At 30.8% G+C, this 14,326-nt stretch overlaps 1 protein-coding gene across 1 annotated transcript; it reads left to right on the forward strand.

The window, feature by feature from the left end:
* Positions 1-6,925: 6,925 nt before the first annotated feature.
* On the forward strand, positions 6,926-7,740 carry LOC129907416 (uncharacterized). The gene is made up of 2 exons (XM_055983616.1): positions 6,926-7,572; positions 7,641-7,740. The coding sequence occupies exons 1-2, from the start codon at positions 6,926-6,928 to the stop codon at positions 7,738-7,740; spliced, it is 747 nt and encodes a 248-aa protein (XP_055839591.1).
* Positions 7,741-14,326: the final 6,586 nt, after the last annotated feature.

A 14,326-nucleotide genomic window follows, 5' to 3' on the forward strand; every position in this document is an offset into this window, starting at 1 on the left:
TTAAAAAAATCTAGCTTCGTAAAATTTTTACCCATTTTCGATTTTTTTACAGTTTCTAATAGGAGATAAATATACGTTTTCAACAATGTATAAAACATGTAACTCGGTTAAACCACCTAGAATTTATAAGCTGTCAAAGTTCAAAAAGTCCATTTTTTCGTCATTTATCCAACTTCGACATCAAATTAAAGTAAATATTTTCACAACAGCATGCTGTTTTAAAAATTTATTCTAAAATAATATTTATTTCCAAATCAAACGTGGTATTTTTAATGAAAATCAGTTTAAAATTGGCTTAGAAAAAAAAAAAATTTTCGATTTCAACCCAGATACAGAAATTCGAACTTTTAGGTATAGAACAAAAATTTTGTTTCGGCACGCAGTAGGATAACTTGGGCGCCAGGATTTCATAACGGGTTTTTGTAAAGGAGCTAAATGCAAACATTTTTTTCTTTGGGAGGGGGTCTATCTCCCCCCGTTTAGGTGGGCGGAGCAATTTTCTAAAAAAAATTATCAAAATAAAAAGAAAATATTAAAAAACAACGGCAACACTTACAGTAATAAAAGATACCATTTCTGAAAGGCAAAATTGGACATTTAATTTTAATTTTTAAATCAATATATTATAATAAATAGTTTTTGAAATACATAATCGATTTCAAAGTTAAAAAAAAATATAATTAGATTGAAATATCAGTTTATCAATATCTTAATCAATGATTTTATTAATGCCGTACAGCAAGTCCCCTTTTTTCATTACAATAAAACAAAAAAACACTTTGGCTTCATCATATGTTCAAAAGACTGAAATGAATTAACAATTTTCCAATAAAGTGACCAAAATCTGAACATAAGATGATCATTCACATGATAACTTCGCCTCTCTCCACTATTTGTTATCTATTCTAGCGAAAATAACAAATATACGTTTACGTTCTATGCATGGTATGACAGATGAATGACATCAAGGAATATATAGAAACCAGGACCAGGAAGAAGATACTCATTCTTCTTTTATCTCTATGAGTGCAAATAATGTACAATTATATCCGCCCTCTTGAGCATACAACCATCATTCCATTTAGTTGAATTGTTCAACAAGGATAACATTGTGTTTGCTATGTGTGTGTTTAAGATTTGATTTTTCTTTCTTTTTTGCAGGAGAGGGAACACTACACCACACCAAATCATCATCATCATTGAACACACATCAATCTCATCAATAATACTGATGCGATGGCGAGGTTGATGCTCTGATGGTTCTTATCAAATTTAATATCTAAAAGACATGACATTGTAGCTACATCGCAGATAGATAAATGTACCTTCTTGAACACATATCCAGGACTATCGAACCTTGACAATCAGATTACGAATCTTTTTGCAGAGCTGTCGATTTGTTTGACAGATAGACAAACGTAAATTGCATTGGGGAGACAATTTTTGGCAAAAATATAATGAAACAAAAATTGATTTTGTTTTGTACTGAAAGTAAATTTGGTTCTATTTAAAAAAAAAGAGTACTCTACAAAAAAAATCTAGTACAAAAATCTTTAAAAAAATATTTATACAAACACCTCAATACTTTTCCATCAACAAACTATGATTTTATGCGTTGATGAATTTATGCGTTTTCACATAAAATATTAAAAAAAAAATATTTTTCATTGAATTTTCTTACCATAATTTTCAAAAAATAAAATCTTAAATTATTCTGTTTATCCATTTGCAGACAGTCTAGTACAATAATTAGGTAACAACCCATTCAATACTAGAAAAAACACCATCTACAGCTGTTGTACAAACAAATAACACACCAATGAACTCGTAAAAGTTTACATTTTTTGTTTACTCTAAGAAAACACATTCTAGAAAATATGATTATCAAAAATGCCTCATAATAATTCGAAACGAGCAATAAACAGATTGGTTTTTTATTATTTCTTTCTGTAAATATACTCGTGTATAGTTTAAGAAAATTTTATGATTTGTTTTGTATATTAAAACGTATGGAGGAAAAATTATTCTACTCCATCTAGTCACGGGTGTAGTATGAGGAGGAAAAATTGTGTGTTTTTATTAAAAAATTTTGTTGGTTTGCTTTGAAACCACACGAATTAATAAGAATGAAACATTTTGTGGTAGTAATTTGCAGTATTTTTACGGTTTTAATAAGAATTTTAGATAATTTATTGGAGGTAAACAAAATTAAAATACAGTTTATGAAGATTTTTTGAAAAATTATTGTGTTTTTTGAAAACCTATAACAATGCGGTAATAAGATATTAAATGTTGGCAAATAATTTAGTTATGAGTTTATTTAGTGGTCAAATTTATTTACTGGATTTGACAGGGTGGAAGAATTTTGTAGTTTAAATCAATTAAATGGAAGCGAACATAGAGAATGTGTGGAGGTAATTTTAAGAGTTAAAATAAAAATTTACCTGTTGTGAAATGCAAAAAAAAAAAACACTTGTAATCCTGAGGAAAAATGCCTAAGGTAAGTCGATTTAAGCAACCCAAATAACAAAAAAACTAGGAACAACTAATAAAAGTATAATCCTCAGAAGTAGCTATAACCTAAAATATGGGTTGATCCACTGCAAACATGGTACTAGCTGTTTCTTAGAACATAAAAAGCGGTTTTTTTGAAATAATTTATTTGGAATAAAGGGGTAATTTACCAATATTGGAAAAGTTTGATTTTCTTAAAGACGGCTCCTAGGATTTTGATTAAAATAAAATGAACGACTGGGTTGCAAGAACTTGCTGTTATTATAAAAGTTGTTTTAAAGGTTAATGTTTTTTATGTAAATATTCATCAAAAAAATTGTTATTTAATTTCAGTAGGTATTAATTTAATGAGAAATCGAAAAAAATACATAAAAATTGGTTTTTAAATTATAAGAGCCCCTTTTTTAAGCAATTGCGATTGTTCTTCAATATTGCTGCTCATTGCTCAGTCCTCAGCCTGAAAAAATCAATTTCAATTTATGATCCTGAACTTTGCAGACAATTTGTCTGCTGATGTTTGGACAGCCACCAAAGTCGCAAAACTCGCCTGATTTTGAAAAATTAAACGGCATTCGCTTCGTTAAATAAAAATCTAGGGGTGATATTTTTTAGTTTTTTTATATGTGTCTTAACAAAAAAGTTATGGCCATTCGAAGCGAATGGCGTTTATTTTATGAAAATGGGTCCATTATTACAGTGGTGACGAGAGTCCAAAAATTTTTAAATTAATTTTGTTGTGTTTTTTGTGTGTTTTTGGCCATAACTTTGTTGTTAAGACAGATAAAAAAAACTAAAAAATATCACCCCTAGATTTTTATTTAACGAAGCGAATGGCGTTTAATTTTTCAAAATCAGACGAGTTTTGCGACTTTGGTGGCTGTCCAAACCTCAGCAGACAAATTGTCTGCAAAGTTCAGGATTATTTTTTTATATGGCCAAAAGTCTGTGTCTCGTGCAGGGAAAGTGCAGTGATGCATTTTATGTCTAAAAATGTATGTAATAAAATTCAGAAAAGTATACAATTTGACTAGACACTCGATTAACTTGGTTCAAAAAAATTACATAACTGTGTTGGGAGATCAATTGGGCTATTCCATCACCAGTTTTCACCCATGACGCAATGCATTTTTCGGTTTTTAAAACACTTTTGTATGGGACGTGGCTCATTTTGACTAGATGCTCGATTGACTTGATTCAAAAACATTATAATAACTTTGTTTTGTTGGACTAATCCATCAACTGCTCTAATTTTCAAAAAAAAAAAATGCATTTATCGGTTTTTATGGATTTATGAAATGCAATACCAAAAAATGTTTGAGTTAGTATATGATTTTCTGTACTTTGAAGTCGTGTGCGAAACTACCTTGTTGGTTTGAAAGTAATTTAAATATACGATGGTTGTGACTAATTTTTCAAAAATGCAAATCAAACTTTAAGCTATATTACTAATAAAATGTTGGAGTGAATTTAAACTCCAAACCATACCTTTTTTTGTTCTAAAAACACAAAAATGTAAAATAAGCTGTACCTAATACATTTTTGAACATAAAATGCAACACTCCACCTTCCACGAGAAAGTTTTGTATCCATTCAAAGGCATAATGCGCTCATCAGTACCTTTTTTTTGATGTAAGTCGCAATGTGTTACATTTATTTTTGATCATAAAATGCACCACTGCACTTTCCCTGCACGAGATAGTCTTTTGTCCATACAAAAAAATAACACGCTCATTGAGATCTTTCATCTAATGTGTGTCTCAATGTGTTACACCAATGAGCCACGTCCCATACAAAAGTGTTAAAAAAAACCGAAAAATGCATTAAGTCATGGGTGAAAACTGGTGATGGAATAGCCCAATTGAACTTCCAACACAGTTATGTAATGTTTTTGAAACAATTTAATCGAGTGTCTAGTCAAAATGTATACTTTTCTGAATTTTATTACATACATTTTTAGACATAAAATGCATCACTGCACTTTCCCTGCACGAGATACAGACTTGTGCCCATACCAAAAAATAGTACACCCATCGAGACCTTTCATTTGATGTATGTCTCAATGTGTTACACCAATGGGCCACGTCCCATACAAAAGTGCCCAGTCGCCTTTAATCCGTTCTTCAGAACGTGAGTATCTTCTTCTGAGAAGAAGAGATTTTAACAGTTTTACAAAATCTCAAGAAAAATTTTACTGGAAAAATCATTGAATGTCGCTCAAATGGCAATTGAATTACTTAATTGATGGCGTGCCGGAAATATTTTATGGCGTTCCACCAATGGCACGCGTGCCATTGGTTCACCATCCTTGTTCTAGGTTATCTAGTCCAGTCTTTTTTTTTATTTGCGCCTAAAAAAATCAAGCCAATCTAATTTGCTGTGTTCTTTTTTACTTTACAATGAAGCGATCAAGTGAACACGGAGATCAGTAAAAATGTTTGTTTTTCTTAAAGATCTCACTGCTCTCTGTTCTTTGTAATTTCACGCTCTTTTTCAAAAAATATTCTAGGCTCTTTAAAATTTGATACCTTTGATGAAAAAACCAAAGATGTGGATATAAGTTTACTATGATTATGAAACACAAGAGAAGTTCGATTTGAATTACCTATGTTTCAGTGCAGGGATTCAAGGAGTTGTTTCTTATTAAAAAATTCGAAAATAGTTACTTACTTTTTGTTTTTTTTTTATTCCATACCTATTTTTAATCATATTTCAAATCAGGCAGAAATTTAAAGAAGAATTTGCGGCTTTAACTGACTTTTTAAAGAGTGTTTAAATAGCAGCTATTAATCCCTGTTTTTTTATATGCTGGCTCACTGCTATCACTGCGCTTTAAAAATCGCTCTCTGGCACACCCCTAGTTACGAGGCTTGTAGCAACGGTACTATGCTGATTCAGAGCAACATAGAATCCGATGTTAGCGAAGGTCGGGATGTCTTGGGCTGCTGATTATACTTCCTGTCAGTGGATTGGGATGATTTTCAAGCCAACAGTATCTGAACTCACTCTGAAAGTGTGGCTTAAAGGTTTTATAAGGAGCTCGTAGAAGCTTTCTATATCCATGGTCATGATGTAGGTTTGTGCAAAGAATTGTAAGGTATAGAACTTTGTTATTCAAATTTGTCAAAATATTTACGAATTCACAATTTGGCCTTGACTGGCTGTAGGTACCTATACCTACTAAGATCAGACAACATTGTCTACCTACTCAATGAAGATAAAACTAAATGCAAGAAAATCATATAAAAGAACTCTCTAATTGTCTGACGAATATTCCGTAGATTTCATTACTGCAATTAAAAAGCGTCACCGACTAAGCATCTCAGCCTCAGTCGTGTCTCTACCAACCAACTGTCAATAGCAAACTCACTTTCGAAAATATGCATGTTTCTGTCACATTAATTAACCATCACTGTATCATTTTTGCATGCTCATATATTTTCTCTCCCAGACATCATCAGACGACAAAAAAATACTAAACTACCTTACCTACCAACAACGCAACTTTTCAATTATTCCTCGCAAAAAAGAAATGAAAGTCTAAAAAAACAATATCAATTATAAGAGCAATTAATAAACCAACAATCAATTCAATTTCACCCACTGCACTAAATGTGCAAAGCTATAACACTTATGGTGCAGTAAAACCATTTAACATCACGCATCTCTTTTTCAAATAAAAAATACCCAACAAGAATACCTCCAGTCCAAAGGTATTCTAGAAGCAATCTCATAATAAGCTTAGAACTAAAAAGAGTAGGCTATTTATGGTCACGGTCAAGTTCGCACAGATTCTAGCTCACAAAATAAATTGCACCCAAAAAGCAAATGGTTTGCTATAATTTTATTCAAGTTCTAGTTTAGATTCTTAAGTCTACTGATCTAGCATCAAGATCAGAGATATGATTTCTCCACCACAACAACACCAAGATTCAATGCACACTTGCACACCCGGATCTTTTTGCAAAACTATCAAAATACAACTTCTAAACCGAGGTTACTAACTGCTACAGTTTTGAAAAACAAAAGTTGAAAAAATGTAAATTTTTATGCTATAGCAAAAAGTAATTATAAATATGTCAGAAGATTGTCTGTGAAGAAAGCATTATTTCTTTGGAGAGTTTTTGAATAAAATGCTACTGCTTCAGATCTATTCTCATATGGATCCGCCTATGGCACGCTACTTCTTTCCAAACCAATGATTCAGTCAGTTAGTGCGATCTTCTCCTCTTCTCCGTTGAAGTGCCAGAGCATGGCATCAGATTAAGCAGAGCATTGAATTTTCGTATTTATAAAAGTGCTATCATATCGGTTTAAGATCACTAGTAGACGATCACCAGCGGACACGTTCGGATTTAGATATTTGGATTTTGGAATATTGACACTAGCTATAAATCGCCGCAAATCAGCCGCAATGCAACTGCGATTGATTTTTGAGCTTCTGGTAGTGGCAGTAGTCGTAGCTGCTTTAAGTGAAGCTGCTACAGAGACTTTTCGAGGTGACAGTTGGTTGGGACCGGAGTTTATGGTGGTTCGGAAGGTTTATGGAGATTGTCAGGATAAGAACGATTTTGTGGCATGTCTGAAGGAGAAGGCACTTGTTGCGCTTACAAGAGCTTTGGAACAGAATTCAATACAGATTGTCGAAGGATTGGTGCTGGAAAAAACAAATTCTACTGATAAGGAGAGTATAATGGGACTGGCCGATGCAAGAACGCTAAATAGTTTATCAGAACTCGATAGATCACTTTTGGAGAAGACTGATCAGTTTCTGAGAACACACGTTATGAAGATGGATATGAGTCAAGGTCGAGGTCATAAAGAGAAAAATCATTCCAAAAAGGGTGGTGGGCATGTTAAGTACGTTATTGCTGCCCTGTTAACTGCAATGGGAATTGCTGGGCCTATTGGACTAAAGGCTCTTGCTGCGATCGCCATCAAAGCCTTGGTCATAAGTAAGGTTGCCTTGACAATTGCTAGTATAATTGCTCTGAAGAAACTCTTCTCGCACGATCATCAGGAAGAGACTAGCTTCCAAGTTCATGCCGGAGAACATAATCGGTAAGTTCTTAAAACCTTTCAAAGTTAAAACCTTTAAAATGCCTGTATTTCTTTCTTTCCATCTTAAGGCGAAACGGATATGTAGTTCGACCAATGGCGAAACCTACTAATACTGCGACTGCTCCTGCGGGAGTTGACCCATACAGATATTATTACGAGTATCACTAATCAAAGACTTTATAGACTAAGTTAATTTATAAGTACCTATATACAACATGAAAATATTATCAAACAAACAAAAAAAGACGGCTAAAAAGACCAAAGATTAAAAAAAAAAGTATTAATTTAATTAATTTATTAAAAAAATATTTATTTATTTATTTATATTTTAATGATGTAAAATATTTTTTATTAAAATCAGTAAAATCGACTGACAATATTATTGTTGAGAATTTATTATTATTATTATTTATTATATTTTGTAATAAGTTGAAATTTAATCATATACTAAATTTTATTATTATTATCAAAATGAAGAAAGTGACTATAAACCATTTTGAAAGACTTTCACTGGTTATCATCATTAGTTTAAATACCTTCTTCATGTATGTAATTACCAGGGATAAGTGAAAATAATGATATGGTTGAAATATGATTTCATTACAATAAAGCAAAGAGGCGTTGTTGATTTTAATCTGTATTAGAACATGCAATTATATGTTGTTTGTTTATTTGTTTGCTTGCATGAGGATTGATCAATGAATGCATTGGATAAAGTTGTTGGTTTATGTTGATTTAAAATTTGTAGGTTATTCTTAGGTAAGTGTGATTTTTAAAACATTTGTTTTTTTTTTTTTTAATTCCAAAGTGATTCCAAAATGCATGAATTAATATGAGAGATTGCCCACTTTCCACATGATGTTAAGTGAGTTTTTTTTCTTTAAATTGTATTACTTAAAAGTTGTGTTTGTTCCCAATTCATTCCCTATGGCTCTAAGTTGAATTTTCAAAAAAAAAAAAAAAAAAATCATAAAAGGCGGTATTAAAGAGAAATTGAATCAACTCCCTTTTTTGTAGTAAAATTTTGAACGTTGTTTCCGAATGTGTTCAATATTTTTGACCTCTATCTGATATTGGTATAATTATGGGCCAAAAACCAAAAACACTAGTTAATTTTTGTAATACAAGTTTACTTACATAAGTCCTCAGACCTGTTACGTGGATAGGGCCCCTAAGGAATTAAAGTCGTAATACTTTTTTGCATTTTTAGCATTCTTTTTTCAAAATCCGTTTTAATTTCGAATGATAGGTATTACAATTACAATCAAAATTAACTCATATGTTAAAAAAAAAATCAGACTAAAAAACATGACATAACGATGATAGAGAATGCAAACAAAATGCACGACTGGGGTTGCACGTACTTGCTCTTGCAGTTCAAAGCACTTGTATGTTAGTTTACTTGTAGATTTTAAGATTTATTTATGCAAACATTTTGTTAAAAAATGAAAAAAAGCATTTTTTTAATTGACTTAAAAAAAAAAAATAAAAATGCAGTTTTATTGCAATTTCTTTGAATATTACTTCTGCAAAGTTTAATCAAAATCGTTAGAGCCGTTTTCGAGTTATTTGGTTTGAATTGAAAAATGTGTATGGGAGGTACACTTCCCAACTAACAATTTCGCTTCTATAAAGCTTTATAGAAGCAAAAGGAGCATGTATAAAGCTTTACAGAAGCAAAATTGTTAGTCGGGTTTCTAAGAGAGATTAAAAAAAAAAAATCATGTGTGCAATTAACACGTGGTAGAAGTAAAACCTTAAAAAATCATTTTTCTTGCAAAAAAAAAAAAAAATAAAATAGGAAAAATCTACCTACCTATTTTTATTCTATCACCTTCAAATCCATGTTTTTTATATGACAACCTATATAAATTTTATATCATCTGAAAGCTTGTTGTCTTAGCTCAAAATATATATATCGAAAAGTCAACCATGTCGAATATCCACACTGAGATTACGGTACTTCCTACACTGGTAGCTGGTCATCGCCAACAGATCTCCACAAGTGTTTTGAGGTATTTTTAAATCTTTTTCAATTTAAGATTGTGTAACTTATAGAGCACGTAACGTTTGGTGTGATATATCAAATAAAAGGTTATGTTATCAGCATGCGGATTAAAGTTAAATCAAATTTGTATGTGCTCTAGATCAAAAGATATAACGTGTGGTGGAAAAGAACATCTTTTTACCGTTATCTCCGAATTTTAATAATGAAATTAATTGAAATTTTGTACAATTATAATTTATTTAATTACCTATCTACAGTACAAATTTCATTCATCTATCTATTAAAACAAAAAAGTTATAACAAGTTGAAGTCGTGTCTTTTCGTTTCATCTTTTTTCAAATCAATACGATACTAAAGAAGTTTTCACTTCAAAAACAAAAAAAAACAACTTTCAGAATTCCATAAAAATCATCTGTACCAAATTTGAAGAAAATCCGTCCACCCGTTTAGGTTGTAGAAATGTGTACAGATGGACGCATAGACGCACAGACGCACGGACGGAATTGCAAGACCCACTTTTTTGGAATTCTCCATCATCGTAATGTTGGTTTTGATTAAAACCTCAAATTTTTTTTTCGACACGAAACCAATACCTACTTGCCCTATAGAGCAAGTAAAAAAGAAGTGGGTCTGGCAGTTCTTTCTGTTTATAATGGCTTATTTATAGAGTCCAAACGTAGGTATGGACCGATGCGGTTCAAAATTAGAATGTAAAATTTGTTGGATACTTTATACATTAATCTTTTCCTAAAAAAAGTTTATTTTTTAGAAGGTACCTATGTATAAAACAGTTTTGTAATTGAACGAGCAGCCAAAAATAAATATTAATAAAAATTAAATAATTAAATTTTAAAGATCAGGACCTTTCTATTATGAAATTATGTAACATTTAAGAAAAACCCTAGGAAAACTTGCATTTTATAGGAACTTAAGAATACATGGAAAACGGAATTAATTGATTGGTTCCACAGCTGACTCTTTTTTGAGGACTTTCAGAGTATTTAACATACCTATTAAACGCACTCATTGCTTAGAAAATCGAATCGTGAAATATTTCATTTCAATAAAACAAAGAACTACAAGACAAATACTTATTTAGCCACTTCCGTTTTAATATGCCTATACCTACCGTCATTGTTTGAGGAAGAACATCTTAGAACTTACGTCGTTGTACATGTCCCATATAACTTGAGATTTTTTGAACGCTCCAAAAAAAAAAAAGCTAATAATCAAAAACTACCCAAAAATACCTCTAAAAAAGTAGGTATTTTTCAAAAAATCGTATTTCGAAACGCAGAGTGTTGGAAAAAAATCCGTATGAGACGCCTATTTTTTTTTTCCTTCATCTTTCACCTGGCACCTTTAGAATTGTCAAAAAAAATTTCCCCTACCCATAATCAACATTTTGTCATACCCACAACACCTGATCAACGTTCAAACAAAACGTTATAGCGGAGTTCCAGAATTTTTTTAGAATTTTTTTTTTAAATGCAGTTATCCTTCAATTAGTCTCTTCTATCTATAACAAAAAGAATCAACTCTCTACGACTACGCGTTTAGATTTTAGCCCAAATTTCATCTTTCCGTTTTACCCCTGTTTACCCTATTAAATGACGGAATTTTTTTTTTCAAATAAGCTTTAGGAGATTTTTATATCTCTAATAGTTTATTTTTAATTTTGAATTTAAATTTTTTGCCGCACTGCGAAAGTGCGAGAGTGTGGCGTCACTTTTTTGTGGTGGCTGCCATGGTTCATCGATTTATAAGACGTTATCACGTCAAAAACATCTTTAATTTAGTCTTTAATTTAGTTGAAAAAAAGTTTTTTTTTTTAACAAAAAAATATTGCGTCAATTATAGTGGACTTATCTTAAAATTTTTTGTTTATAATTGTTTTAAAGAAAAATTATCCCTTCTTATTTCACTTCTTTGCATTTACACCTCCCAGTAGTAGACATGCAGCCTAAGGCTTCCCACTTTTTTTTCTGATTATATCATATTGTAATCCTCTTCTTATGATTTATAAATATAAAGAACAAAATGTTTTCCAAGGTATAACCCTATCATATCTAAATCTCAAATTATCATTTTTGTTTACAACTATCGACCTTCATCTTTCAACTGACGTTTGACTCCTTGTCGTGATCTGATCTTTCCCGTGTTAAATCCTAGAACATGATAATTCATCCATATTCCCTTGTTTCTGTTTTTGGTATCTAATATGCCCACCCCGCCACACGTCTTTAATTTCATATTTAACCCAATTTAACCCTACAACGATGACAAGGAGACAACAAGACGCGTGTGCGCTATATTGGGTGTTCCAATGTTTACACAGAGTGCATGCGTCATGCGTTTATCATTTTCATATCTCATAGCGATTAGCATCTCTTCCAATTCACACCCTCGCAGATGTATATTTGTTGACAAAGAACACGTGCTCTTTGCTATTAAAAATGATGACAATTTGGATGCATCCTTTTTTTTTATCAAAAAACAGAAAAAAAGAGGAAGAAAAAATAAATTATTACCGGTGGACCTGAAAAACCAGAAAAAAACTATAAAAGTGGTAGGTAGTGGTGGAGTTTGAAAAAAAAACCAAAAAAATAGACTTTGACTTTTTTTGAAAATTGAAGGTGATTTATTTCTTCCAGACATGTCTCTAATCTAACTTAGACAAAGGCGAACATTGCTTCTTTGTATTTTGGGGGATAAAATTAATTCGATTATTCAAAGGTAACCCGAATTTAATAATCCCATTTAAACGTGACTCTTTGTGACAGGAGAATTAATCTTTTTTTTTTTTATTTAATCTTCAAATTAACATTGTTAATTTAAGGGAATACATATTTAGTTTTCATTACCAATTATAAAGATAGATTGGTAGAGTAATAAGGCTAAAAGAAAAGACAATGACTGCATATTTTAAAAATTCCAATCAACCTTCAATTCCAACTGATGACTTATGTAAATCAGCAGTTGTGTTGTAATATTGTAATACACAGGAGACACGAGAGTGTACAATAGCTCTGTATCAATCTTCATTATAAAAATTCGCAACAGGGTTCTATTTTATTGTTTTTCAATAAATTCATTAAATTGAAATACTAATTTAACTTAACAATCATTTTATTACATATAGAATTCTATGGAATTGAGAGCGGTTAATGTTGTCGACGGTTGAAAATGTGATTGTGAAATTAAACTAATTTGTTTAATTTTTGGAATCTTTGACATGGCTACTCATTAAATTTTGATTATAAAAGTTTACAGCTGAAAATTTAAGTTGCTTTACTTTTGAATAAAAATGACTACTTAAATTTCGCTTTCAACTTTGACCTTAGATTGTTTCTATAATATGATGGTTACAATAACGATTGAGGACTCATTTTATAGATACATTAGAAAATTCAGTCTTCAAGAACTACCCAAACAAACTCAGACTTTGACTAACTATAAAATTGAATTTAGTCAACTCACGAAATTCATTTGCATACATTTTTTTAGATAATTTTATTGTAAATAAGCCTGGGGGGTCATTCCGTAATATTTCTTAATATGTCGGGAGCAGCGGCCATATTGATATCGTTTTTATCTAATGACTCCAGTTTTACTAATTTTATTAACTTTAACAAAAATGACAAAGAACAGGGGGGTCATTCCGTAATTTTGAAAACGATAATCGAATCGATGATAATCGTTTTACAGTTTGAGAATCTTTAAAGCTATTTTAAGTCAATTCTGATTCAATATTTCCTAAATAGTTTATATAAATAAAAGTTTTCTTATCCTCAGAAGTCGTATTAGTCTAGGTGATTTAGTAGTTGCCTCTTACTCGGGTGTATGAGGTTCGATTCCAGATAGTGAAATTGTTTTTTTTTTTTTATTTTCTCAATAATCGTCAATAAATAAACGATAGCTAAATAGGTCTCGTTTTTTGGAGAATTTATTCGTTTTTGGATGCAATATTTGATTTTTTAAAAGTGGTTATTAATTTATTCCAATCACCGATTGATTTGCAAACTCCATAAACAAAAAAAAAAATTAATGATTAATTTCTACAAATAACCATGATGTTAGAGTAAATTATTTTAATATGTGTAACATATGTATGTAAGTTTTGACTTTTGGGTCATTAAAAAAATTCATATTGATCCAGCTATAGCAAAATTTTTCGACGTTAAACGCACTAATTTTGGATCAATATGAATTTTTTTAATGACCCAAAAGTCAAAACTTACATACATATGTTACACATATTAAAATAATTTACTCTAACATCATGGTTATTTGTAGAAATTAATCATTAATTTTTTTTTTGTTTATGGAGTTTGCAAATCAATCGGTGATTGGAATAAATTAATAACCACTTTTAAAAAATCAAATATTGCATCCAAAAACGAATAAATTCTCCAAAAAACGAGACCTATTTAGCTATCGTTTATTTATTGACGATTATTGAGAAAATAAAAAAAAAAAAACAATTTCACTATCTGGAATCGAACCTCATACACCCGAGTAAGAGGCAACTACTAAATCACCTAGACTAATACGACTTCTGAGGATAAGAAAACTTTTATTTATATAAACTATTTAGGAAATATTGAATCAGAATTGACTTAAAATAGCTTTAAAGATTCTCAAACTTTAAACGATTATCATCGATTCGATTATCGTTTTCAAAATTACGGAATGACCCCCCTGTTCTTTGTCATTTTTGTTAAAGTTAATAAAATTAGTAAAACT

The sequence above is a fragment of the Episyrphus balteatus genome, chromosome 1 (genome assembly GCF_945859705.1).
Source record: "Episyrphus balteatus chromosome 1, idEpiBalt1.1, whole genome shotgun sequence".
Lineage (NCBI taxonomy): Eukaryota > Metazoa > Arthropoda > Insecta > Diptera > Syrphidae > Episyrphus > Episyrphus balteatus.